The 26,320-nt window shown below is 40.0% G+C and overlaps 1 protein-coding gene across 2 annotated transcripts in view; it reads left to right on the forward strand.

The window, feature by feature from the left end:
- Positions 1-26,320, forward strand: part of GUCY2C (guanylate cyclase 2C) — a 49,262-nt gene that overhangs the window by 18,593 nt on the left and 4,349 nt on the right. For both annotated transcript variants that reach the window (XM_054052683.1, XM_054052690.1), the window contains 15 exons: positions 1,475-1,556; positions 3,838-3,943; positions 4,426-4,488; positions 5,074-5,145; positions 6,095-6,199; positions 7,763-7,849; positions 11,992-12,124; positions 14,429-14,566; positions 18,154-18,242; positions 18,966-19,057; positions 20,647-20,805; positions 23,480-23,672; positions 24,053-24,227; positions 25,039-25,137; positions 25,881-25,975. In XM_054052683.1, the coding sequence (XP_053908658.1) occupies positions 1,475-1,556; positions 3,838-3,943; positions 4,426-4,488; positions 5,074-5,145; positions 6,095-6,199; positions 7,763-7,849; positions 11,992-12,124; positions 14,429-14,566; positions 18,154-18,242; positions 18,966-19,057; positions 20,647-20,805; positions 23,480-23,672; positions 24,053-24,227; positions 25,039-25,137; positions 25,881-25,975 (1,688 nt within the window). The remainder of the gene's footprint in view (positions 1-1,474; positions 1,557-3,837; positions 3,944-4,425; positions 4,489-5,073; positions 5,146-6,094; positions 6,200-7,762; positions 7,850-11,991; positions 12,125-14,428; positions 14,567-18,153; positions 18,243-18,965; positions 19,058-20,646; positions 20,806-23,479; positions 23,673-24,052; positions 24,228-25,038; positions 25,138-25,880; positions 25,976-26,320) is intronic.

The following is a 26,320-nucleotide window of genomic DNA, read 5'->3' on the forward strand; positions in this document are numbered from 1 at the left end:
TGTGTGGGCACCAGATAAAGTTCTATGCTGATGGCCTGTTGCTCTTCGAAGGAAATTAGTGGCCACAACTTTCCTTCCCAATACCCCTGAGCTGCAAGAATTGGCCCAAGATAGGCTTCAGTTCACTTTTCCACATTAAGACAATCAAAATGGCAACCTTAAAAACATCGGTTCCCACCCTCACCAGTTCTTCTTGCCTGCTCAGGACTGGGACCCTTGTGTGCTCTGTGATTTTGGGTCCAAGTCCTCAGATGCCTGTACAGCCTGATTTTCAAATTGTTTGGCACCTGGCAGCTTCCAAGGACACTAATCTGGCATCTTTGTGCTGCAACAGATTAATTTCCCTCTACAGCATACAAATTTAGTATTGGAGAGTCCATTCAGTACCACGTGTCATCTCAACACAGTGTCTACAAATGTGTTCAGAAATGAGTCCAGAGTCTCCAAAGCTCTATCTGCAACAACTACAGAATCTCTTTAAACAACTAGGCTAGCAGGGGAGAGCCCATATGCAAAATTTTGAAAAGTTTGCATAAGTTAAAAGCTGTGCTGTGATTTTCATCTTTACCTGTTCTTGGATAACAAGTTATTGCAAGAAACACCTTTCAAATTCACAAGTGGCTGTTCTCTGTATCAGCTGAAATTCTGAGTAAGGCTATGGTCGTCAGATGTATCCCATCCTGAAGCAAATTATATCAGTAAAGATTCTGAGTGACAAAGGTATGGGTAGTTCACTGTCAAAGAGGCACCTCATTCTCACTGGGTGGGTACCCAACAGGACTGAAAAGCAAAAGGCACACGTTATAAAGCCTGAATCAGAATTCATCACTTGTGTTTAAAGATAAAACCTGTAGGGACCAAACCTTTGTTCCCCAGTTCAGAGAAAGTCCTATCCAAAGGAGGCAATGAAGAGCCTATTTTCCATTAAGCCCTGGCTACGCTGAGGTAAAAGAACATTTCCTGCCTATCAGTGACTCTGATTTCAAATGATCAACTGTATATATCCAACCTACATCCCTATCCCACAGAGACCTGTACGCAAGTTTTGCCTCCACCATTCACTCTAAAGAAGTTATTGAAAGGAGAAATTTGGCTGCTTTATCTTTTAAAATGTGGGTACTAAGATAAGTCAGCTTTATTCCTGGACTGTCCTAGTTTGTTTTTAAAGAGGAGAACACCTGGAAGCTCCGCTACTCACCTGGGTGTCCCTACAGAGTGCCCATGCCTCAGGTGGGGATGTAAGACTGCACTGCTCTGGGTCATGCTTCATCCTGCAGTGAAAGAGGCAGGCACGTGTTATCTCTAGGCAGTGCTGGACTTTAGTAAAGCCTCTCAATTTGGATAAGACCAAAGAATGTCCCTGCTCAGCTTGTGTGACTTGCACATGTGCGGGTGAGGGTAATTTCTTAAATATAATATTGCTTTGCAGTGTACTCTGTCAAGTTGTTTATTTTTCAGTTTTGCTTTTCTGCAGGCCCACACATCTTGACCATTGCTGTCTTTACACTCACAGGAATTGTGATTCTGGTTCTGATCATCTCTTTGCTGATTCTAAGGTACAAACCCCTTTGGCCCTTGAACAGTTTTCCTCCTAGGGTAATGCCTTTGATCTCTCTTGAAGCCATTCATTAGCTTACCTTACATACCTGGGTGGTTGTCCTCAGCGTGAACTGTCCAGTACATGCAAGTAGTGTTTGCATCCATAGCATTGTTATGTCAGGTTAATAATCAAGGGAGAAGATGCAGCAATACTCAGAGATTTTGGATCTGCTAAAAAGCTCTGATTCCTATACATACACAGAAACATATGTCTCAGACCAATCTTCAGACTTTTTCCACTTACTGCCCATCTTCAGCTTGCTTGGGGTTCACTTATGTTTCTTTAACCTGTTGGTGACATAAAAATTCGATCTAGAAAGAAGTGTTTGTCTTAAGTTAAAATACCATGAGGTTTTCATTGCATAGATCCATCCTGTCTTTCAGTTTCCTACGACTCAGTCCAATTACTCACATACAAACATTTCTAACCACTAGAATTTCATAAGTGTAACACAATTTAGCTTTTTCATGATGGAAAAAAGAGAAAGAGAATCAATAACGTCTCCTTTTGCTGGAAGAAATGCCACCTAATTTCCAAAGTATATGGTTCTCTTTCATATTTTAAAAAAATTGTCTAACCTGTGCATCTCTACTCAGTAGTTCGGCATCTTTCTTTGCTCTCTACCAGAGAACTTCAGAAAAAGTGGGAAAATCAGGTCTTAAGAAAATGTGTTTAGATACTACCCAGGCACTCTTATTTTGAGTGGACTAATCTGCCTCTCTAACTAAAGCTTTTCAAAAAAGAAAAATCAAAGATGAAGGTATACAACTCCTGTTGTACTCAAGAAATGGAAGAGCTGTTCGTTGTCACATCTAAGCATTAACATGGAAACAGACAGGAAAAGTTTGTAACAGCTGTGAAGATAGATAAAAAATCGTCTGGAGATAGTCTGGACTTGTAAAAGGTTCTGTGCTCTTCCATATATGCAGATATATAAAATCTAAAGATTTTATTTTATTTTATTTTATTTTATTTTATTTTATTTTATTTTATTATTTTTGTATATATTATTTGAATATATATATTATCACTATAATATAGCCAAACATCAAATACAGAAGAGATTCCTGGGGATTTTTTAGGCTAAAGCTTACCCTTTTAGTGTTGAAATAAGAACAAACTTCTCAACTATAATTGCTACTGAAGATTGTCCCCTAACAAACAAAGGAGAAGAGAGAAACAGCTACAAAAATGAACAAAATGCCTCTTTATTCCTTCTTTACCTCCCAGGTTTTTAGGATGCTTGAACTATCCCACACGTCCCTGTGTAGTTCTGACTGCTAAGTAGAAAGGTGAAGTCCTGAAAAACACATAAGTAAATATTAGACTGCGTAGATTTGCATTCAGTTTTATATGTACTTAATCACCAGCTGATACCATTTGAACCACAGTGATGCAACACAGCTTACAAGATTCAACTAAGAAAAACATTTCTTACCACAATTATTGCTCCCCTTTTTCTTATAGATGCGTGAGTTAAATATGTTGGAAAAGGGAATGTTTGTGTTAACAGTCAATACTGTTGGTTCTCCCATTTGGAGCATTTGCCAGCAGTCAGCAGGGTGTTGGGATTGTCCTGCAGTCTCTCCAGTCAGTCTTGTGTTTTTTTCAGTAGAGGAAGGATTTGCATAGGTAATGCTGAGTGCTAGTCTCCTTGCAGCTTTTCTTATAAGAGATTATACTGTCTGCTCCGAAGTTCTGCAAGGGAGACAGCAGTTCTCTTCTCCATGTTCTGAGGGTTCTTCCCTCATTTTTATGAATTGTGTAGAATACAAGAGACATGCACAAAAAAAGCATTTAATCTCAACACTGTTGTTACCTCCTTTCCTGGCATTGTATTCATACCAATTCTTACCATCCAGCATTGATGCCAGCACTTTTATTTGGCTTGCATTTGTTTGTGGGACCTCGCTTCAGAATACATTCAATAACAAGGAGGAGAAGACTATATAAAATCCAGACAGCCTTTTCTGCTTTAAATTGTTCTGAACTCCCTTGAGACTCTGGCAACTGCCTAGCTGAATATGTTCTATTCTTCGGCTGCTTTCCCAAAGCTAGAGGAATTTTAGCAGTCTTAGAATGGAAAACTGTATAAGAACCACAGGGCTTGTGCTCTTCTCCACCTCACACTCCAACCATGTGTCATCCTGACACTGGAAGCTTCCCTGTCCTAATCTCATGTTGTGGGTTTCGGTTCACTGGGAGGATATTCTTGAATGTGTTTGCTGGTTTTGCAGGAAGTACAGGAGAGATAATGAGCGTCGGTGGAAGAAATGGTCCCACATACCACCTGAGGAAATCTTGCCTCTGGAGACCAGTGAGACAAGTCATGTTAGTTTGAAGGTAAGAGAAGCATGATGCCTGAAGCTGGGTCTTGGATTCTCTCTTTTAAAGGCCATTGTTGCTGCAGTTTTGTCATGGTCCAACTACAATGCAGGCAATGACTCTTGTAGAACTAGATGTTCCCCATCTATCACTCCCTAATAGAACAGATCTGTTTCCCAACAGTAAAGATAATCTTGTGATGGGGGAATGGGCTGGGTATTGATTTTCAGTCTCTTCCACGCCACAACTGTCACAAATTACTACCCTGTGTTTTGTTATGCCTCTGTACTGCCCAAGACCATGAAAGCAGCAGGTGGAGTCCCCAGCAGCCTTGGGAGTGGCATGGATGTCCCACATTGTGTATGGCATGCGGTGACACTCCTTAGAGAGAGAGGCTTATGCTTCTTTATATGGCACACATTGATATAACTTATCTCTCTGCACCCGCCAAGTGGAGAGTAGGTGATAATTGCAAGTTAATTGTTCTTCTTTGTTCCCAGATTGATGAAGATAAGAGACGTGACACTACTCAGAGACTGCGCCAAGGCAAATACGACAAGAAGGTAACCTGACTGAAGTGTCCACACTTCCTTCCTTGGTTTAGGAGGTCTTCTTCTGGGAGGAGATTGTTTCTCCCCAGAGAAAATTCCACCTCTTCCGACCTTGCAAAATGGCTTGATCTTATGGAAGGAATAAGCCCTTTATTTCCTATCAGGTGCTTTGCATTTTGCTTACTCACGAGGGGCAAAATATTGGACTCCACGAACCCCCGGCCTAGACCAGAAGTGCAAAAGCTGAAATAGAAATCTGATACATTTTAGTACTGAGAAGATTAATGGATTAATGGAGGACAGGCCATTTACATGGCAATTCTTGTACATTCAGTAGAGCTGCCTGGCTGAGATATATTCATGTTGAGTTAAAATTTGCATCATTGACAGTTCTAAATAGTTCCTGTCTACCTGGTACATCTTTTGAAGGAAATATAACTCTGTTACTTATTGGCTGAATAACTGAAACTCCAACGGAGAAACAGTAGGCAGGTAATTCTGAAGTGTTTCTTTGTATAGAGATTTCTTGGAAAAGAAGGATGAATTGCCATTGTACTATACCTATGATTTTTTTCCCCACTGTTATTTTTTCTTCAGGTGGTGATCCTAAAGGATCTCAAAAACAGCGATGGTAATTTCTCAGAGAAGCAAAAAATAGAACTGAACAAGGTAATTGTTGCACATAGCAATTGGACACTGTAGGGTGGGATGGAGCTTATGAGTGAAGTCATGGCTTTCCACTGTCAACTCCAACTACCATATGCTGGTGCAAGGTTGTGAGGTGAATGGGTAATGATTTCCTTAAAGGATAATGCTTGACGAACTTTCTCTTTGTGTGTGTGATATCATCACCAGCTCAGAGTCTGAATTGTATGGCAGTGAGACAGAGGATGAATGAATAAATTCATGCTTTGTCATATGGCCTTGCTAAATACATTTTTATAGCTGATGATAAAAGGCAGTGCACTCTTTTTGCTCATTTCATGCTAATTCATTACTAGTGAAATGATGTTGTAGTTAAATCTTATTATTGAATGCCAAGTGCAGATCTTTAAATATAAATAACTCCGCTGACTTGTGCATACAGACTTCCAACATGAGAGATTAATTTGGCTGCAGTACTCCATCTTTTCTGAATGAATAGTTTTCCTTTTTATACAACACAGCTATACTTTGAATTCAATAAGCTCTAAATATACCTGAAGGTAAACTGTAATTGTCTACATAAATGGACAAAGTACATAATATCATGCAGCATCATTAAATTTTTATTACTTGTTCATTTACTGATTGATTCACAGCATTCTGTCACTCATAACAGATATTCTGGTCAACTGGGAGGTTTGAGAAGAGAGGCAATAATGGAGACTATAGCGGGCTCTGGAGTTAACTTGAAGTATCCAACTGCAGCCACTCTTATCTCCCTAATTCAGAAGGCTCTGGAATGACAAATGTCTTAAGTAGTTTATTCACTGCCTTAGTACACACTGATTTAAAGGAAACTCATAAATCTTATCAGAGCCTGAGATAAAAAGCCACATCACACAAGTATCCTTGACCTGTTTTTCTATATTAACAATAATTGCTTCTAAAAATAGATGAAATGTTTCTGCTCTAGCTCCTACAGATTGATTATTACAATCTGACCAAGTTCTATGGCACTGTGAAGATAGACACCATGATCTTTGGGGTGATCGAGTACTGCGAAAGAGGTTCTCTGCGGGTAAAGAATTTTGCAGGTCTCCTTCAACCCCCAAATTATCCAATTTAAAAGTAAGAGAAAAAATATCCCCATCTCTATGTCTCTGGCCCTCATGCAGCAGCCATGGGCTGAGCAAGTGGTGGCAGGTTTCTGACTCCAAGTTCCCGCTCCGTTGCTTGGTTCTCTCCAGCCTTCCCCAGGTGCTGCTGTGGCTGCCATCGGTTTGACGGTTCTCAGCAGCCAGAGGATGGGAGAGGTGCAAGCAAAGAAAAGTACAGACAGAGCTCTGTCCAGAAAACAGCAATAGCCAGCATTTGTATTGTATCCCCTATTACGAGCATATAGGATAAAACTTCTTTATTTTTCAAGTTGTAGATGTTGTCTCTGTTGATGCCCTTGTGGACCTCACTTTGGGACACTCCCAGAGTGTTAAAGGGTAGAGAAAAGGATGTATTCCATATTAATCATAGAATCATAGAATGGTTTGAGTTGGAAGGGATCTCAAAGATCATCCGGTTCCAACCCCCCTGCCATGGGCAGGGACACTTTCCACTAGAACATGTTGCTCAAAGCCCCATCCAACCTGGCCTTGAACACCTCCAGCAGTGGGGCTTCCACAGCTTCTCTGGGCAACCTGTGCCTGTACCTCACCTCCCTAGCAATAAAAAAAATCTACCCTATATTTCCTCTCTTTCAGCTTAAAACCATGACCCCCTGTCCTCTTCCTGCACTCCCTGATAAAGAGCCCCTCTCCATCTTTCCTGTAGCTCCCTTTAATAAGGGACAAAAAATTTAAAGCTGAAATGTGGCAAATCCTCTGTGCTACACAACAACAGCCCTTCATTTCTGTTTATAAAAATGAATGGTAAATTGATGACTGGCAGGAGTTCTGGAAAGACTTAGGGTTTATTACCACCAATATCATTTCGGCACTAATCATGAAGTAATGGTAGCATCAGCTTTTCTGCAGGCACACTATTGTCTCTGCTTCTGAGTTCATGCCAAGGCTCTCATCAGTACCAGTGATCTCTGGAACAAACTCACAGCAAGGCAGCAAAATAACAGCTCTGTCTCTAGTTCTTTTCTTGAAAACTGGCGTACTCATGAAGGTTTACTTTTAGCAACAGAAATCACAGTGGATGCAAGAACTGGTACTTCCTGATAAAGGAACAGTCTACTTTGAACTTCTAAGGCCATGAGTAAATTGGTAGGAAATGGACTGTGAGCATAAACCACAGAAATCCACTTACATTCCTCTTGCACACCTTACCCATTTCTGTATCAGCTATATTTCTTTACTAAAGATTCAGCCTTAAAAGCAACTTCACTATTTACCTTTAATTAAACAAACTCCTCTTTTTTTTTTTGAGTTTTATAGCACTGTGTAGGCCCAAGACATATAATATTTCATATTCCCTGTTTTTTTAGTCAACTCCTGCTCTACTGCATGTACTCTCTATAAAAAAAATGAAGGGCTACCTCTTTCAGTCACTGGTTGAAAGGCTGTGTAATTTAAATACTCATACCTCATCTTCTCCTTTTTCCCTAACACAGTTTAGAACCACTCTTTTCTTTTCTTCATAGGATGTTTTAAATGATAAAATCTCTTACCCGGACGGCACATTCATGGACTGGGAATTTAAAATCTCTGTCATGTATGATATTGCCAAGGTAAGTGGGCTGCTGACTGCACAATGTTAATCAACCTGTCCTGTTGTGCAAAATGGATCCTCTGGAGTAGGGCAGCTTTCGGAGTTTTCTCCTTTCCTTGCTAGAGAATGTACACGTTTCCACTCTTTCCTTCTCTGAGGACAGTATATGAGGCAGGATGAGCCAGTGGCTCTCAAACGGAAGAAGGAAATGGGAGCCAGAGCTGACTTTGGGCTATTTATAAATAAGCAAATAAAGTATGCAACTCAAAGATCAGATTATAATCTGTTGACCTGTGGCTCTGATTAGTAGGACCCGTGCAGTCACGAGACCTGCAAAACACACTGCTCTCTGGCCTCAGGTACAACATGTAAAGGGAAACTGTGTTTTTTCAAAATGATGGAATCATTCCAGTTTGTATCAAGAGACCAAATATACTTTTTCTAAATAAGCTGTTTATTTTGCATCCGGATTTTCTTACTCACTAGAGTGAGAAACTAGAAACTAGAGCTATCCATTTCAGCCAGTTTGAGAGGGAAGAAATTAATCCTATGCAGAAACTAAGACTGGTTTTCAGTAGCTTTCAACAGATCTTTACATTTTAGGTCCTTGTGGTAGGAAGACTCAATATGGACAGTAAAGGAAATCCTATTCTACATTAGATATTTGTATCTGTTTTGCTGGTAGTTAAGCAACCTTTATAATTCACAGGTATAATAATTTGTTATACCTCTGCAGATAATGTAGAGAATTATGTCTGCCTATTTTGCTGGTGCTCAGCTGCTCTCCTCTTCCTGTTGCTGGTTTGTGGTTGGACAGTTGGAAATGTAGTCCTCCCATTCCCCTACATGCATCAATTCAGATTTGGTCTCCACAATGAATGACTTCACTGTGTCTGTTCTAAAGAGATACTGAAAATCTTGCTCTTTATTAAAGCCCCCTTAATCCAAATTGTCACAGTTTGTTGGCCCTGTTAATGACTTTCAAGTTCAGTTAATATTCAACATTAAGTTTCTTTTTAAATAGCAGCAGTGGAGTTTCCCTTCCTCCTTAGAGCATATCCAAAAACCACAGTATTTTTTAACCCTTTGCAGTTCACTTTCCAATGTTGCCCAAGAAAACAGGGTTTAGTACTGGCTCTTTTTACTAGAAGGAGAGAGAGATCCCAGTCCCTCTGAAGGGAGCAACCAAATGCCTAGCAACTGCAGTGGGACTGGACCTTCACAATCAGTCGTTCACTGCACTCTTGATAATGGGGACAGGACATGAAGTCTGAGGATGGGTGCACACCACATCCATTCTCTGGAATGACTCCTGAGCATTAGCCATGTTAGTAGTGATGGTTCACAATATCTTCCTGAAAACTTCTATGTACCTGGAAATATCAGGAAACTTGCTGTTATCTGGATGATCTGCCAACTTCTCCTATTCCTTGACCTGATGCTGTGGTGGATCCTCTGGCACCTAGACACTTGCATGAACTTCTTGTATTGCTTTTCTCAAACTACAGCTTCCCTACCTCCAGGCAGCCTATCTATTTTTGCTTGAATGTCTTCTTATCTTACATGAGCCATTTCATAGCCCTTCAGCTCCAATTCCTGTTATTGTAGCCTTTGCCCTTTTCAAGACCAGCAACAGCTCTGCAGGCTGTTGAAACCCCTACAATCAGCCCATGCAGCTCCTTTGCCTTCCTTTTGATGTACTGCACCCTTTCCACACCATCACTTTTCTACACTTTGCTTTTACCATTGCCCAAACAGCCCACGTACTTTGCCTACCCTTCATCTGGCACAGAAACTGCTGCATCAGTGTTTCTGAACACAGGAGGTTGTATAACTTCTATTCCCTAGTACAGCTAGCCAAGCAGTGACTATTCCTAGAGCATCCCCTACTCCACTAGAAGAGGTGGGCTGGGCAACGAGGAAGCCCTAAATCTGCTCCTTTTTTTTTTTGTTTCTTTTCTATCTTTGCTGTCTCTAGTTCTGATGGCACCATCTGTATCTACATGGATTTGGTTGCATGTGACCAAAGAGCTCTGATGACAGATCTGCTAAGAAAGAATTGCAGTAATCAAGCCTTGCAGTTATTACTGCATAAACTGTCATTGCAACACTATTAAATAAGGGGCTGCTGCAGGATATTGTGCAAGGGCTTGTAATATTCTTGCGCAGTGTCAGGAAAAGTGTTCTCAGTCAGAGCTAAAGCTTCAAAGCCTCAGAGTAGAGGTTACAAGAACACCTTAAGGATTTATGAGTACTGCACTGAAAGTCATTAGAAATTTTGAAAATCACATCATGGTTTCTTAATAGGTTTCAATGTTTTCAGATAGGCGCAAGGGATAGTTGTAATGAAGGAGGGAAATTTTATCAGGCACATCTATAAGACTTCTGCCTCCAGAAATTGTTAACAAGAAAGCCCTAATATAAGGGAAATCAAAATTACCTTTGCCTGCCTGAAACTAGTTAGGAATTCTGCTGTAGCAATGAGTATATTTCCTGGCTGATGAAAGCAGGTGCTGGAAGAAGGCGCAGCTGGAGGAAATAGGACCAAAAGCAGGCAAAAAATCCTTGATAGATTCATCAGGGCTGCATGATAAAAGCTGTTTAATCAAGAAGTGTGCTCCTTGGATGTGGCATGCACAGTGTCTGTAAATTTTAGCATGGTCTAGGTAGGTCCAGGATAACCAGTCCAACTACATTCTCCAGGGATTGCATCTCTTGCAGGCTGCTTGTGTCTCAGACATGCATCTACTATGCCCAAAACTCAGCTCGTGTCTCAGTGATCTCTTGTAGCATTTGTTGGTCCACTCCGAAATACAGATACCAAAGGAGTGAAAACTCAGCATGTTATCCAGGGTATTCATGACCACACAATCTGTGTAACCCTGATTAAAATCTATCTACCAGTCGTCATACAAGAGGATGAGCTACACATGTACAAATCTAAGTGGAAGACCATTCAGAGAAGAAATTAATCAGATATGAAATACCTGCTCTGGCTTCCACAGAATAGAGATTGTGCTTCCTATACTGAGCTACAGAAAAGAATGGTATAGGAAGAAAAACAACCAGCAGTGGGCTATAAGTAAATGTGAGCTTAAGTAGTTCAGAAGAGAGAGATGAAACAGAATAAATAATTGCAAGAGGGTGCAAATTAGCTTACCTACGCCCTTCTTCAGTTCACGTGCACTTACTAACTGATGTTCTTTTCCTGCTATGCCTCAGTGCTGGCCACTTCTCATGTATATTGCATGGTATTTGAGTGTCTTTGGTCCTCTTAGATCAAATGAGGTAAATTCTGAAATGATGAGTAAAAAGGGGGAAGCTACACACCTTTTTATGCCTGTGTGTGTTGTGAGTCAAGAGTCTGAATCTCTGGAACTACAGCTGAAACTGCATCAGCCAGTCCTAATGGTGCCCAGTTCTGAGTTTAGCTCATGGATAGCTGCTATGTATCGATTAGTACAGAGAAAACCATAATCAGTCAGGTCAGAAAATACCTTTATGATTGTCTAATCTGATCCCCTGTTTTACATAAATCTTAGTGCACTCTCTAACACTCTCTGCATTAACAACTTCCTAGTCCTCTGCTTTGCAGAAGAGGATCTGCTGCAATGTTTCTGAATGAAGTCTCTGGGGTATAGTCATCAAAGATGATACAGATATAAAGAGCAATTCCTCTCAGCTCTATGGCATCCGTTGCATGAATATGTAGTTGGAAGCACTTTTTTTGTGTGTGACATACCAAAAAATCTGTACTAAATTTAACAAAAAATCATTTATTGCAAGTGAAATCAAAATTTCTGTGGGAAGAAATAAGTTTTTCTAATTGCTTAATTGCGTTCTAACCTTATCAAAACCCAAGATGCTATGTCAGACTTTTGTTAACTAAGAGGAATGATGGTCTTCCATGACATGATCCTTCTGATGATCTCCTCTTTTCTTAATGCGGACTGTCCCTGTCATCTTGGAAAGTCTCCTCTGTAGAATACTTGTTTCCCTCCATGACAGGGAATTGTGGTTTATGTATATTCATTGCTGATAAAGGCCATTTAATTACTTGGAGAGTTAATACACTGGTACTTCACATTCTAGTTGAGTCTGGTAACAGTTGAGTGTCTCACATGTAGTCTTGCTTTCTTCCTCTTTTATTAATCACCACAGGGGATGTCTTACCTACACTCCAGCAAAACTGAAGTCCATGGTCGACTCAAATCCACAAACTGTGTAGTAGATAATCGCATGGTAGTGAAGATCACTGATTTTGGCTGTAATTCAATTCTTCCTCCAAGGAAAGGTAAAATCAGTACCCAATTGGACTTTCCTTTATGGTTTCCAATCAGAATTTTCTTCTATTCATAGTCCAGTAAATTAAGCAAATTACATCTTGTACACAGTACAAAATATACAATATAATTTTGTTTCATGTAGCAGCCATCACAAAAATGATATCTGAAAACAGTCTTAACTTAAATTTTAATGCAATAAAAGAGAATTATTAGCAGGTAGAGAAAGATATTAGGCAGTGTAGGTGAGAAGGAAAGAAAAATGAATTTTGTACTTATAGTTTAGAAAACAGATTTTATATGGGCTCAAATGCAAGAAACATTTTCAGCATCCAAGGCCTTCAGGCAAACCACACTCTACAGCAGTAATGCTGAAATTCTGTGAAGAAAAAAAGGAGTTAAGTACCACATGATTTTGTTATTGATCAGATGCATGTTACCACAGTGCTCTGTGATTTGATTTAAACATTAACACTTGTCACTCTGATCATTCTTAAAAAAAACCCTGTCATGATATGCAGCAATAATCTTAATGTTTTTTATTACTTAGGCAGCAATATAGCAATATGTGTTCAACCATATCAGCATAATTTTAACAGTTTTTTTTTGTTTCCTATTCACCTTGTATTCAAAGGATATTTCTGTAAAACAGAGCACTCCTTTCTACTCATCTTTTCCTTCTTCTTATTTGATATTGAGTGAAAAGATGAGCCCATCCGAAATTGTGTCACCTGAATCTGTATAGTAGAACTTGGGGTAAAATAAGCACAGTACCGTGCCTTAACTGTAGGATAAGATCTGAGAAGAAAATGTCATTGCCAGTGGGTTGAGAAAAAATTTTTGCATTCAGACATAAACATGCTCAAGAGTAGCAATGAGAACATAAAATGGAGTAAATAAAGTGCACTGAGTGTAAAAGCTTTATCAATCATAGAATCATTTGTCGGAAGGGACATTAAAGATCATCCAGTTCCAACCCTTCTGCGACAGCCAGGGACACCTTCCACTGGATCAGGTTGCTCAAAACCCCATCCAACCTGGCCTTGAATGCCTCCAGGGATGGAGCATACATGACTGCTCTGGGCAAACTGTGCCAGTGTTTTTTTCACAGGAAAAAAAATTCTTTGTAATACCTAATCTAAATCTCCCCTCTTTCAGCTTAAAACCATGACTCCTCATCCTATCACTGCACTCCCTGGGAAAAGAGCCCCTCCCCAGCTTTCCTGTAGGCCCCCTCTAAGTACTGAAAAGCTGCTCTAAGGTCTCCCTGGAGCCTTCTCTAGGCTGAAGAACCCCAACTCTCTCAGCCTGCCCTCATATGGGAGGCGCTCCATCTCCCTGATCATCTTTGTGGCCCTCCTTTGGACTCATTCTAACAGATCCATGTCATTCTTCTGATCCTATTCATTCTTCATTTTATGAATTTCATATTTAAATTCAGATTATTAATACATTGTAATGTATTTATCTTCTTTCATTGCTTATTAGAGAAATTATTTGACAAGCAGCCTCAAATTTTCTGGCTACTAGATTTCTTTCCTTTAAAAAAACTCGTTTCACAAGAGATCTACAGATCCATTGTGATTGGATGCTGCAGCCTGATATCATAATGCTGTCTTCAGGGTCACTGTATTCCGATGACTGTTATAATACATCACCAGCATGTCATGACAAGCTTTCATACCATGGCAGCATCCTGATTTTGAGGTACAATGGTGCATGTTGCACTAGTAATACAGATTAATTATTTCTGTAGAAAGAAAGTGGTTATGAGCAGGCAATATTGTGTCAGGCTCAAAAGAATTTAAGAATTATTTCGATAGATTCATGATGTCAAGGCCACTGGGAAATATTAGTCTTTTCATCTGACATCTTGTGTAAAAAAAACCTACATGTAGTTAACTCAATAATTTATGGCTCAGCTTTTTTTTTTTTTGTTATTGCACTGGCATTCCTTAGTCTTATACAGATGCATAGGCTATTTCTAAGAAGCCCATGAAAGACAGCTGAGAAAAGCAAGTTCATTGCCAACAATCACAACTTTTCTGAAGATGTGAGGATCTGCATCTACAGAGGAAAATAGTAGGGTCAGCAAATCTCAGACAATTGAAAACTACCAAATCATGGTTTATCTAACCTGCATTGGTATCAGTTTCTCAAGATATAATGTTAAACATTACCAGTGGGTTCTGGGTTTGATATGGAAAAAGGAAATATTGATATAGCCAGTGGATGCTATGACAAGGGTCACCATTTTCAATTATTTACCTCCCTTCTCCCTTCACCTTTTCCCTCAATGTTATCTGGGTCTTCAGACCTGTGGACAGCTCCTGAGCATCTCCGTCACGCTGATGTATCTCAGAAGGGTGACGTATACAGCTACGGGATCATTGCCCAAGAAATCATCCTGCGCAGGGAGACCTTCTACACCAGACAGTGCTGGGACAACAAAGGTAAATCCACAAATTTCTCCTCTACTGCAGCCTTCTAGGATGACATCGCTGTAACTGGTTCATTCTGTGCATTTTGTGAAAGGCACTGTCTCTGATAGCTGCTTGGACTGCTGCTTCTTTCACTGTGTGAGGAATGAAGAGCCCGTTTGAAGGGTCTTGCTGTGGGGGCATCTTTATTCTTTCTGTAAATAAAGTTTGCATTGAGTCTTCTTGCCCTTTCTCCTCCCTCCTCATGCTGGCCACAGCATGAAGGAAGTTAACATTGTACAATTCTGTTTAGACTTACTGTAACATTTAAAGGCCACAAAGGTTTTATTGAGTAGTGCATGACATATAATAATTCACTCATATTCGGCATTGTAAATCAGCAGTGTCAAGACAGAACAACAAAAACTCAGCAGCATGACACAAGAACAGTTGGGATTTAAAACATGGCAATTCAGACCTTATTCAAGCCCTTGAAAATTAAATGTAGTCATTAAACTTCCACCAGAAAAAGCATCTTCTCCTGTAGCGCATCCATTAAACCCCATATTGTGCATTTTGTGACATTGTTTTTGAGTGACTAACAGCCCGATCAATCCCAGTTCCCAGAATCCAGGCATTACTATATCTCAGAACTGACATAAAAGCATGTGTGGGTTTGGGATTTTCCTAGTGACAGTTACCAACAACAAGTTTAGACTTTGCCTTTCCCTCTGAGTCATTCTAATAGATCCGCCTCACATTTCTTAATCATTTTCTCACATCTAGAGAAGCAGCTGGACAGCATAATAGCTCTTTTCCTGAGTTACATTTGAAAATAATTTCTGGGGCATGTTCCTCATCCTACACTATTGCAGTTCTGTGTTTGTATTTGAGGAAGCACAGTATTTCACATCACCAACTCCTTAATATGAATGTAGACCTAAAACAGATTAGAAATGCCTCTTCCCCTTCAAGTAAACTCTTCAGGACTCCATGGTTATGATAAGGTAGAGGAAATAAAAGTCTTTATATTCCTTTTTCTTGGGAAGAGACAGGCACAATTTTCACGAATACAAAGATTTTACAAATATTGCCAAAATAGGTGCAGAAAGTAAAGCAAGTCCATAGCAAAATACATTCTTTTAACTGTTGGTTCAGCAGTGACAGTCTTTCTGTGTTGTGTTAATGGTTGTTAAGTTAGCCTTAGACACGTTTGCTGGGCTCTTCTGGGATGTGGTGGCATCCTCACTACTCTGTGTTTGACCCTGGCTGTCATAGTCACAATCTGATTCCTCGTTTTAACTTTGACCTGTTTCTTAACAACTGCATTTTGTCATTTTAGAAAGCCTGTCTGTTTCAAATAGCATCAGATTAATCCATTCAACTGAAAGAATTTTTAGCATCTCTAGGTGCTGCTGTTGGAGATGGTCACACATATCAGCATGTTTAGTAAGACAGTAATAAACTTACTGAAGCCTGTTTGGGAAATCTAGATTCAGTGTAACTTCAAAAAAAATCTGCTTTGTAAACCTCAGTTGAAAAATTAAGTTTTCCATTCTGCAAGGAGATTGTTTTACCTCCAAAGTTTTTCCTTAAAAGCATGCATAGATGTCTAAGATATATATATATTGCTGACCTAATGGTATTGTTCTTGATTTTTGATTATGCAATTTGAGTAAATGTGTTCAACTTGGTTTTCAGCAGTTCATCAAATTCCATGTAACAGAAAGGAATGAGTGCTATTATATAGTGCTGAAGGGGCTCCTCATTTAAATGTCTGGATTCATTCATTAGACAAGATGAGACAGTAAGAGGGTGAGCCATACTCATTCAAATGCCTTTGAATTTTGTTTGTAGCATCATCTAACTTTGGAAGACAGTAGATCAAACCTGGGTAGCATTAATTTACAATATTTGAGGTAAAAAGAGGAAAAAGAATACCTAGTAAGAGTCAATGGTAGCGGACAAAGTAACATCTATGGTGCACATTAAATTAATCTGGTTTTTAAGCAACCTGCAGAAAGTCTTCCAATGGCTATGCTATCAGAAGTTAATTACTGCAAGTTGGAAGACATAATATTGATATTTCAGGACAACTGATGTAACTGCTTCTCCAGGACTTCATAGGCAGCAGCAAGGACTGTGTTCAGATTTTAAAAGATTTTAAAAACCCCTGTACATAGCCTCCATCCACGAGCTTTGGAAAATTAAACTCATCTTCCAGGTACTCAGTGAGACAATTTTCTCCACCTGCGAATACATATCAATCAACTTAACATGCAATGACTCTTCTACTAATGAAAGAAAAGAAGTCCAACAAAGGCAATGGGCATACAGAACTGTATTTCTAATGTGTTGAAATAATTAGGTTGTAGTCCCCTTCACTGACTTCTCTGTCAGACAGCTGTTAGGCTGGCTGGTTGCTCCACTCTTCTGCAGAAACAGCTCATTTTCTGCTGAAGACTGTCACATTCTGTCACTTACCAAAGCTCAATTCAAGCTGTTTCCTTGTTCCTCTACTTTCTGCTACTGGGTAATTGCCATGTTTTTTAATAGCTGCTGTTACTTCTGCTCTGAAGTGTGTGTGCAGCATGGAAATCCAACACATTCCTCTTGCATACATGAGACTTATACAGATTCTTCTGTCTCTTAGTCCACAGAAGATTTCTTAGTAGTCTCTCCACTCCACGGCACTTGGAGACTCAAGTCTTCTGCTCCTTCTCCAGTCTGTAATTTCTGTACTACAAAGCTGGAAGTTCATCTTCTTAGGGTGATCATGCATACTTAGGCATCTCCAGATGCTCTAGACTTGCACATACCATCATGATTACAAACCTTCCTCACCTCATTATATGTTTCCTTCAGTAAAATTTTCTCTCAAATACAATCAGACATTATTAATAAATGTATTTCATGCGTCTTCACAGATGCCTTTCAGTTTCTCTTTCTCTTCCCCAAAAGGTAAAAAATTTTTTTACCTCTTTTTTTACTCCCTCCCTCTGGAACTCTTGAGGTCTGGAGGACAGAGAGATATTTTTGCTTTAGCTCTTGCTTACTCTGCTTAAATTGACTTGTGCAAATGCAGCCTGCATTCTGATATGTTCAGAATCCAAATAACTTTCATAGAATGGCTTTAATGAATAAGAGTATGAATGAGATAACAAATGCAATGTTTTTAAAATGCATGTGTTAATGGACTAGTTTTAAGGAAGCTGAGCATCTGCAGGATGATTTGAACAGTTCTTATGAGAGCTGTATGCCTCCACTTTTTTGATCTATGGGCTTTTCACATTGTTTTTGCTATGACTATACTTCTTGATGTGAGGCACACTACTAATGCCTATTATTCATTTGGAAAGATGCCATAACCATGTCTACTGTGACCAATAAATACTCATGTACATTCCTATTCATTTTGCTTTCAGGGGCCTTCAAGCCAGCCTGTTTTGATATTGTGCCATATATTTAGAAAAGCTCCAAAGTTGAAATTCATATCAAAATGAGAGAACTGTCTTCAAAACTTCTGTTTGTATAGTAACTCATAACATCATAGGATGCTATCCACAAGGAATGTCCTTATGCTTTTTTGTTTAAAATTTTGCATCTTTTTCCTCTATTAGAGAAACTTTACAGAGTGAAGAGTGGCAGAGGAGCGAAGCCTTTCCGACCAGACTTGTCCTTGGAAACAGTGGGAGAAAGAGAGATGGAAGTAAGCTAATAGTTAACTAAGCCATTTTCTGGGTGAAGGGTGGAAGTTCTGGCCAAACGAGACCTCATGATCATAGGAGGATGAAAGCCGTGTACATTTTATGCCAAATGCCCTAACCTCATGGGAGAAAAACAGTATTCTATAGTTGTTACCAGTGAAATGGAATACAGCTAATGCAAAATATTTCACTGGAAAGAAATGGATACTTATATGGTGCCATTCTTCTGACCTGTTTTAGATATCTTTAAGATAGGATGAATCACACCCTAAATATACCGCTCTCCACTGATTATATAGCCCCTAAGGCTTCTTGCTCAGGTGAAAATATCTGTATTGTAGACACCCGCATATTCAGCAATGAATCTTATTGTTTTTTTGGCTGAATCACTGGTTTCAGAAAAATCCCAAACTCAGGGTATTGGAAATATAATTACTACAGCATTTACTTCCATGTCAATAACTGTATCTGGCACAAGATTCATTTACTTGCCATTCATTTATGTATAGCAAATTCAAGTGAAGATCGTGTCATTAGTCACCACAGAGTTAAGTTTAAGATGCCTGCAATGAGTGTCCCAACCATAGATTCAAAACAGTTAGTCACACATTTTAGTATGTTGCCAGTCAAGAGTAACCAGAAATTCCCTAATGAACTAGTGCTGTTTAGCGTTGTCCTTCTATATCCATTATTCTGGAAGACTCTCCTTAAATTTTTGTTTGAAGGTGTATACGCTAGTGAAGAGCTGCTGGGAGGAAGATCCAGAGAAAAGGCCTGACTTTAAGAAAATTGAGAGTACTCTGGCTAAGATATTCAGGTGAGCAGCAGCGGCTCTGTTTTTTTAACATGCTCCAAACTCCTCCTAAGTGTTAGAAAGCTCATATTTTTAGGTACGTGAGCTGGTGCACTTATGATTCAGTCAGTGGAAAAACTGTGTACCTTCACTTAGAGCCTCTTCTATTCTTTGGCAGAAAAGTAAGTGAGCACGTGCATGTGCATACGCACATGCGTGTACATGAGCATCTATGCATATATTAGCTGAGTGAGGGTAAAACAATCACCATACCCCAGATTAGTACATTGTGAAAGTAGCAAGCTGGATAATTAGAGATTTAAACTATTCAAGTAATTCACCCCGTCTCTAGTCAAGAATTGGACAGTGATTCATGTCAGAGTTTCGGGAAACAAATGCACATAAATGTTTGGATGATGATTAGAAAGGTTGGATGAGCTAGGTTGTGCCATAAATGAGTTCAGACGGTCCCAAATTAAGCTGACTAGAAGTGTTGGGCTGTAACTCATCAGAAGTATTAATTACAGAGTTTTGTTGGTATAAAGTTGCAGGATAATAAAGGCCATAGTTGGATAAACCCTTTGAGGTTATACAGGCCTTTCACATGGCCAATGCTACATTGTTCAGACAGAGTTTGGTCTGAGTTAATGATTTCAACATCCAAACAGTGAGCTTTTAATCACTTTGCTTGGCAAATTGCTCCCTAGTTTTTAAAAGTTCTCCTTATCAACAAAACTCAACAGTACTGTCATAATTTTACAGTTTACATGGGAAGAAAGACAACTGCACTGCGCATAACTGAACGTATCAATCGCATAATCTTACTGCAGCTGAATAGAAAGATGTCCTGGTTCAGGTCCTAAGCCTCCATCCTACAAAAGCAAAGAGGTTGCCCCTTGCCACATGCAAAATGGTGTTCTCCTCATGGGGGATCTAAGGCAGTGCATCCCTGACATAAAGAATTATTTAAAGTAAGAGTGTTTTTGAAGCCCGGTTGGGTACAATACTAATCTGACTCTTCTGGTCAGTCTTGCCCCATCTACTTTCAGATTGCTTTGGTGAGTGCAAGCTGCCCAGACAAACGGGTTATGAGTGACTCACGTTACCATACTTCTGCTTCCAGGAGTTAGTAGGCTGGAATGTGCAGGACCTTGTGAGGAAAAATAGCTCAGGAGCTGCTAGTTGTTCCATTGAATTGTTCTGATTTCTGCACAGGCAGACCCAAGTTGTCTTAATCCTTCTGGCTGAAGTCCCCATAAGCGTGATATGCAATTTTGTACTTACTATCTTTAATTCCCTCTCATGATTCAAGTTTGTCACTTGGTTTTTACAAATGAATGTTCATGGATTAATCAAGGTAATCATGAGGTGACAATATTAGCAGGGCTAGGTGATTTAAGGGTGCTTTAAGAATTACCAGCTCTAAGTGACAAGTGTGGGTCACAGACTTTCAATGCATATACATAAGCCCTCCAAACAAGAAAAAGAATGATGCACTTCAGGAACTTTGAATTCTAACTACGTGGAAGTCAAACACTGAAGAAGGTTTTCGCTTCTCTCACCAAAGTACTTCCATCAATTTATTAGCTTCTGTGTCTCTCTGTCATTCTCAGTAACTACCATGGCCAGGGCAATGAAAGCTACATGGATACCCTGATCCGGCGTCTACAGCTGTATTCTCGGAACCTGGAGCACCTGGTGGAGGAAAGGACAGAACTGTACAAAGCAGAGCGAGATAGAGCAGACAGGCTTAATTTCATGTTACTTCCAAGGTAACTGGCCATGAGGATTTTCACTGCCATTTTATTTATATATATTACCTGATTCTTGGACAGTCAGGGTTGGGATTAATATTAATCTTATGTTTCTTTCCCCTCTAATCTGATCTTGCTATGGAGGAAAGAAGACGATGCAGTCCCTGAGATCTCCATCCTGTGGTGGAGTTTCTTACCAAGATGGTACTAGGACCCATTTGTTATCTTCCTCAGCCTCTCTTCATGCATGAGATCTCTCTTTCCAGCACAAACCTCTTTCTCACTGCCTTCCTGGAAACACTTAGACGCTTCAGAGTATATTATAGGACAAGTATTATTGATACTATAGTATTTGCAATACCAGTAATTTTGGTATTGTATACATTTGGAATAATAAAACTATCCTGGCATGTCATTACTAGTTTTAAGGGTATTTAAGTAGTCAGGGTAATGGTTTTATGACTCATCTTAAAAGAAAAAAGTGTATATTCAGTCCAGGTTTGGGGAAAGTTTGAAATGATCTGGCTGTGTAGATCGTGCAAAAAGGAACTCAAACATGTTTCCTCTCACTCTTTGTTGTTCTGCCCTTCTAATATTGTCTCATTATAGATGGAACACAGCATTATGCAACACATATAATATTCTGGGTCTCTTTCAGTTATTCTCTTCTAGCATCTCCACTAGGAACAGATATTTTCCTGGATTTAGAAATACAAGAAAATGAAGTTCCTTCTGAATAGATATTGACTGTCATGGTATTGAAATTTTGTTCCATAAAATTATCAGACTATGATATCTCATTTGAACTCAGGATGAGGTGATGTAATTATCAAGATGAAATTACTTCTATGCTGGAGAAACAGAAAAATATATCTGTTCTTTCTTATTGTGTGGGGAGGATCATAGAATCATGGGATCATAGATTATTTTGAGTTGGAAGGGACTTTAAAGATCATCTAGTTCCAACGCCCCTGCCATAGGCAGGTACACCTCCCACTACACCAGGCTGCCCAAGGCCCCGTCCAAACTGGCCTTGAACATCTCCAGGGCTGGGGCATCCACAACTTCCTCACCACTCTCATAGTGAAGAAATCCCTCCTTATGTCTAGTCTAAATCTACGCCTCTCCAGTTTATAACCATTGCCCCTAGTCTTATCACTACAAGCCTTTGTAAACAGTCCCTCCTCAGCTTTCTTTTAGGCCCCTTCAGGTACTGGAAGGTTGCTATAAGATCTTCTTGGAACCTTCTCTTCTCCAGGCTGAACAACCCCAACTCTCTCAGCCTGTTCTCATATGGGAGGTGCTCCATCCCTCTGATCATGCTTGTAGCCCTCCTCTGGACCCGTTCCAACGGTTCCATATCCTTCTTATGTTGAGGATTCCAGAACTGGACATAATACTCCAGATGGGGGCTCACAGGAGAGGAACAGAGGGGCAGAATCACCTCCCTTGACCTTCTGGCCACACTTCTTTCGATGCAGCCCAGGATGCGGTTGGCCGCCTGGGCTGCGAGCATGCATTGCTGGCTCAGGTCGAGCTTCTCATCAATCATTAGCCCCAAGTCCTTCTCCACAGAGCCACTCTCAATCACATCATCTCCCATCCTGTATTGAGATTGGGGATTGCCCCGCCTCAGGTGTAGAAGCTTGCATTTGGCCTTGTTGAACCTCATGAGGTTCTCACAGCCCCACTTCTCCAGCCTGTACACGTCCTTCTGGATTACATCCCATCCTTCTGGTGTGGCAAGTGCACCACTCAGCTTGGTGTCATCTGCAAACTTGGTGAAGGTGCACTCAATCTCATTGTCTATATCATTGATGAAGATATTAAACAGCACTGGTCAAATTATGGCCCCCTGATTCATTACCACTTGTAATGGATCTCCATCTGGACTTTGAGCCATTGACCACTACTCTCATCCAACCAGTTTCTTATCCACAGAACAGTCCACCCATTAAATCCACATCTCTCCAATTTAGAGAGAAAGATGTTGTGGGGGACCACGTTAAAGGCTTTACAGAAGTCCAGATAGATCACATCCATTGGTTTTCCCATGTCCACTGCTGTGGTTACCCTATCATAGAAAGCTACTAAGTTGGTCAGACAGGACTTGCCCCTGGTGAAGCCATGCTAACTGCCATTAATCACCTCCCCGTCCTCAATGTGCTTTAGCACGGCTTCTAGGAGGATCTGTTCCATGATCTTCCCAGGCACAGAGGTGAGGCTCACAGGTCGGTAGTTCCGAGGGTCATCTTTTCTACCCTTTTTAAAAAATGGGCACAATGTTACCCTTCGTGATCTTCATGACCTTTCATGGCAATCAGGAGAAGTCCCTGGTGACTGGAAAGATGTACGTCTACATGTCAGAAGTTTCAGAATTTCTTTTGCATTTAACTCAAAACTCTTATTTCTGACCTTAGCCAATAAACTCATTTCCCTGTGCTTCAGTTTCCTCATAGCTATTAACACACTTGTAAGGCTGCAGTGCATTAATTAACATTAGTAAGTGCTTTGAGGTCCCTGGCTGAAAGGCATTAAGGGCATCTAATATGTGATTACAGTGGCAGTTTTCAGCAAACTATTTGATGTTTCCTACACAGAAAGCAATGATGTGGTTGGGTTGCATGAAAAAATACCTTTAATATTAAACACAAACTACTCATCTGCTTTCTTGCCTTCTCTATTTCCACAGGCCAGTAGTAAAGTCTTTGAAGGAGACTGGCCTGGTAGAGCCAGAGCTATTTGAAGAAGTCACTATTTACTTCAGTGACATTGTTGGCTTCACAACACTCTGCAAATACAGCACCCCTATGGAGGTGGTAGATATGCTGAATGATATCTACAAGAACTTTGACCACATTCTGGACCATCATGATGTTTACAAGGTGATTAGTTTTTCACTTTTGTTCAGTTAACAACCGCGGGACACACAAATCAAATTGGATGATATGATGGATTTGGGAACCTGCCTTGTAAACAAAGACAAAAGACAGAAAACCAGATCAAGATTACCTCATTTCAATGTGCCTCCTTATAGCAAATTTTCTTTATTAGGCAGTCACAGATTCATTAACTGGAATGTTGGGTGTGGTCATAAACGCTCATACCAAAAAGATGTCAGCTACCTTACACTCATCAATTCTGCTGTCTGGGAAAAAAAATGCTTAATCAGGAACAAAAGGATCTGATAAAACCTTTCTGCTTTTGACACAATATGTATTTTGTTATGTCTGCAGGTAGTGAGTTCTAATTTATTTTTCCACAGGTGGAGACCATTGGTGATGCGTACATGGTGGTGAGTGGTTTACCAAATAGGAATGGCAACCGGCATGCAGTAGACATCTCCATGATGGCTCTGGACATCCTCAGCTTCATGGGATCTTTTGAACTGAGACATCTGCCGGGTCTGCCTGTTTGGATTCGCATTGGAATTCACTCTGGTACACAGTAGTGCTGATTAACAATGAAAATGTTGTTGCCTTCTTTTTGAACAGAATAGACATTCGTAGAAGATGTGGTAGTATATTACACATAACTCCTCTCCTTATTAAGAAGCAGGTTGATTCTGACAATGTACTTGGAGGAAGAGCAACAGAAGTGAATAAGTCACTTGTTTGCTCCTCTGTAGTAAAATTGCCCATACCCATTCATTCATAGTTTAAGTCAGTAGCTAGGAAGTAGCCAGGGTTCCTGGAATGACTAAGTTGTACCTTCCTGACCAAAGTGGAGATCAGCCATGACCAAATATGCTTGTCTAATCACAAAATACATGACTATTTTACTCTTTTGGAGGCATAAGTTCTGACAAGCCTCTGTAGGAATTCATGTTTCCATTAATCCCTAGGAAATTTTATCTTTTCATTTTTGTTTGTTTCAACGACCACCTGAACACCAGCTGCCAGGGGATGAACATATCAGGGGAAGTGACTGAGACACTGGGAATCCCTTCATAATGAAGCTTATTTTCTTTTCCTCTTGCTTAAAAAACTGATAGTAAGTGTATTTTTTTCTGCACAAAAATTGTGTTTAGATACAGTTAACACTGCACAGCCATGTCCTTATTATGCTCTTACTGGATTATGCAAGGTGCACAGAGCTGGGCTTGGTTTGGCATGGAAGGAGAGACCATCAGTTACTTTGGGAAGTGAGGTACACTGGTGAGGAACGGAGAGCTTCAGCAAGTGCTGCACCGCTTCCAAACAAATAGTGTTTTGATTTACCTTTTTTTCATTCTCTGCATCCTATTTCTAGGTCCATGTGCGGCTGGTGTGGTTGGAATAAAAATGCCTCGTTACTGTTTGTTTGGAGATACAGTGAACACAGCTTCGCGGATGGAATCCACAGGCTTGCGTAAGGATTTAATTTTAGCTGTCAGTGTAACGGGACCAAAGGCTATTGGTTGGTTTGTGACTGAAGTGTCTGTTTTCAGCTGAGAACAACTTACTATCTGCTCGCAGAAGTTTCAAACATTAAGAAGCCCTGTTTGCTTTGATTACCAATTGTTTCACTGTCCTGCTGGGCAACAAAGAACTGTTGCTTGTTCATGCTTCAGTGCTGGTAATGGGGATTACATAGGCTCGTTCACTGGCTGAGTTCCTCTGGAAGATACGATACTTAAGTGCTTGGGATTTAATTTCACTCTGAGAATGGCAGATTTTAGTTTGGCACAGAATTGTTTTATAGCTCTGTTGTGTAAATAAGCTGTGTATTTTAAGTTGAAGTAATTAGGTCTTCAGCTTCACCATTAGGGAACTGTGCCAAGAGCCAGTTTGTCTTTCTTCTGCCCAGTGTCTTCACATGACTGTTCTCTATGTAGGACACTCCCAATTATTCTTTTCCCTTTTGGCATCTAACTGTAGTAGATACCAGAGTCATCTGTTTTTCAGATCAATGGCTGTACCAGCTATTCCTCCCTAGATACAATGCTATCTAGTGAAGTCAGTTTTTTCATACAGCGGTGTAATTAATTCTTATATAATTTATTTTGATAATAATTGGAGGAGCTTCTGCTATAGCACTAGTTTTCACATACACTCAATATGATTATATGGTACATTTCCAGATTAAGCTTTTGCTGTGTCTTTATTTTTCAGCTTTAAGGATTCATGTAAGTGGCTCCACTATTAACATCCTGAAAAGAACAGACTGCCAATTCCAGTATGAAGTGAGAGGAGAAACGTACTTGAAGGTAAACTTTACTATGTACATGCATGAACACAGAGAAGAGGGATAGGATAGAAGTATTATATAACTGGAAGCACCCCTAACTTAAGTAGCAGCTGGGGAACAAGAGGTACAGATCAATTGGGAGCACCCCTAACTTAAGTAGCAGCTGGGGAACAAGAGGTACAGATCAATTGGTATCACAGTCTCTAATGGCTGAAGATGCTTTTATAAAGACAATACAGGCAATGAAAGCTCCCCAAGTCATAAATGAAAGCAACATAAAGATGTGGAGAATAAATGAAGCATACCATTTGTAACAGAAAATTGTAGAGTGAATCAATCTGAAGGAAAGGAAGCTGAATCTATT

This window comes from Cuculus canorus, chromosome 1 (genome assembly GCF_017976375.1).
Source record: "Cuculus canorus isolate bCucCan1 chromosome 1, bCucCan1.pri, whole genome shotgun sequence".
NCBI classification, from domain to species: domain Eukaryota; kingdom Metazoa; phylum Chordata; class Aves; order Cuculiformes; family Cuculidae; genus Cuculus; species Cuculus canorus.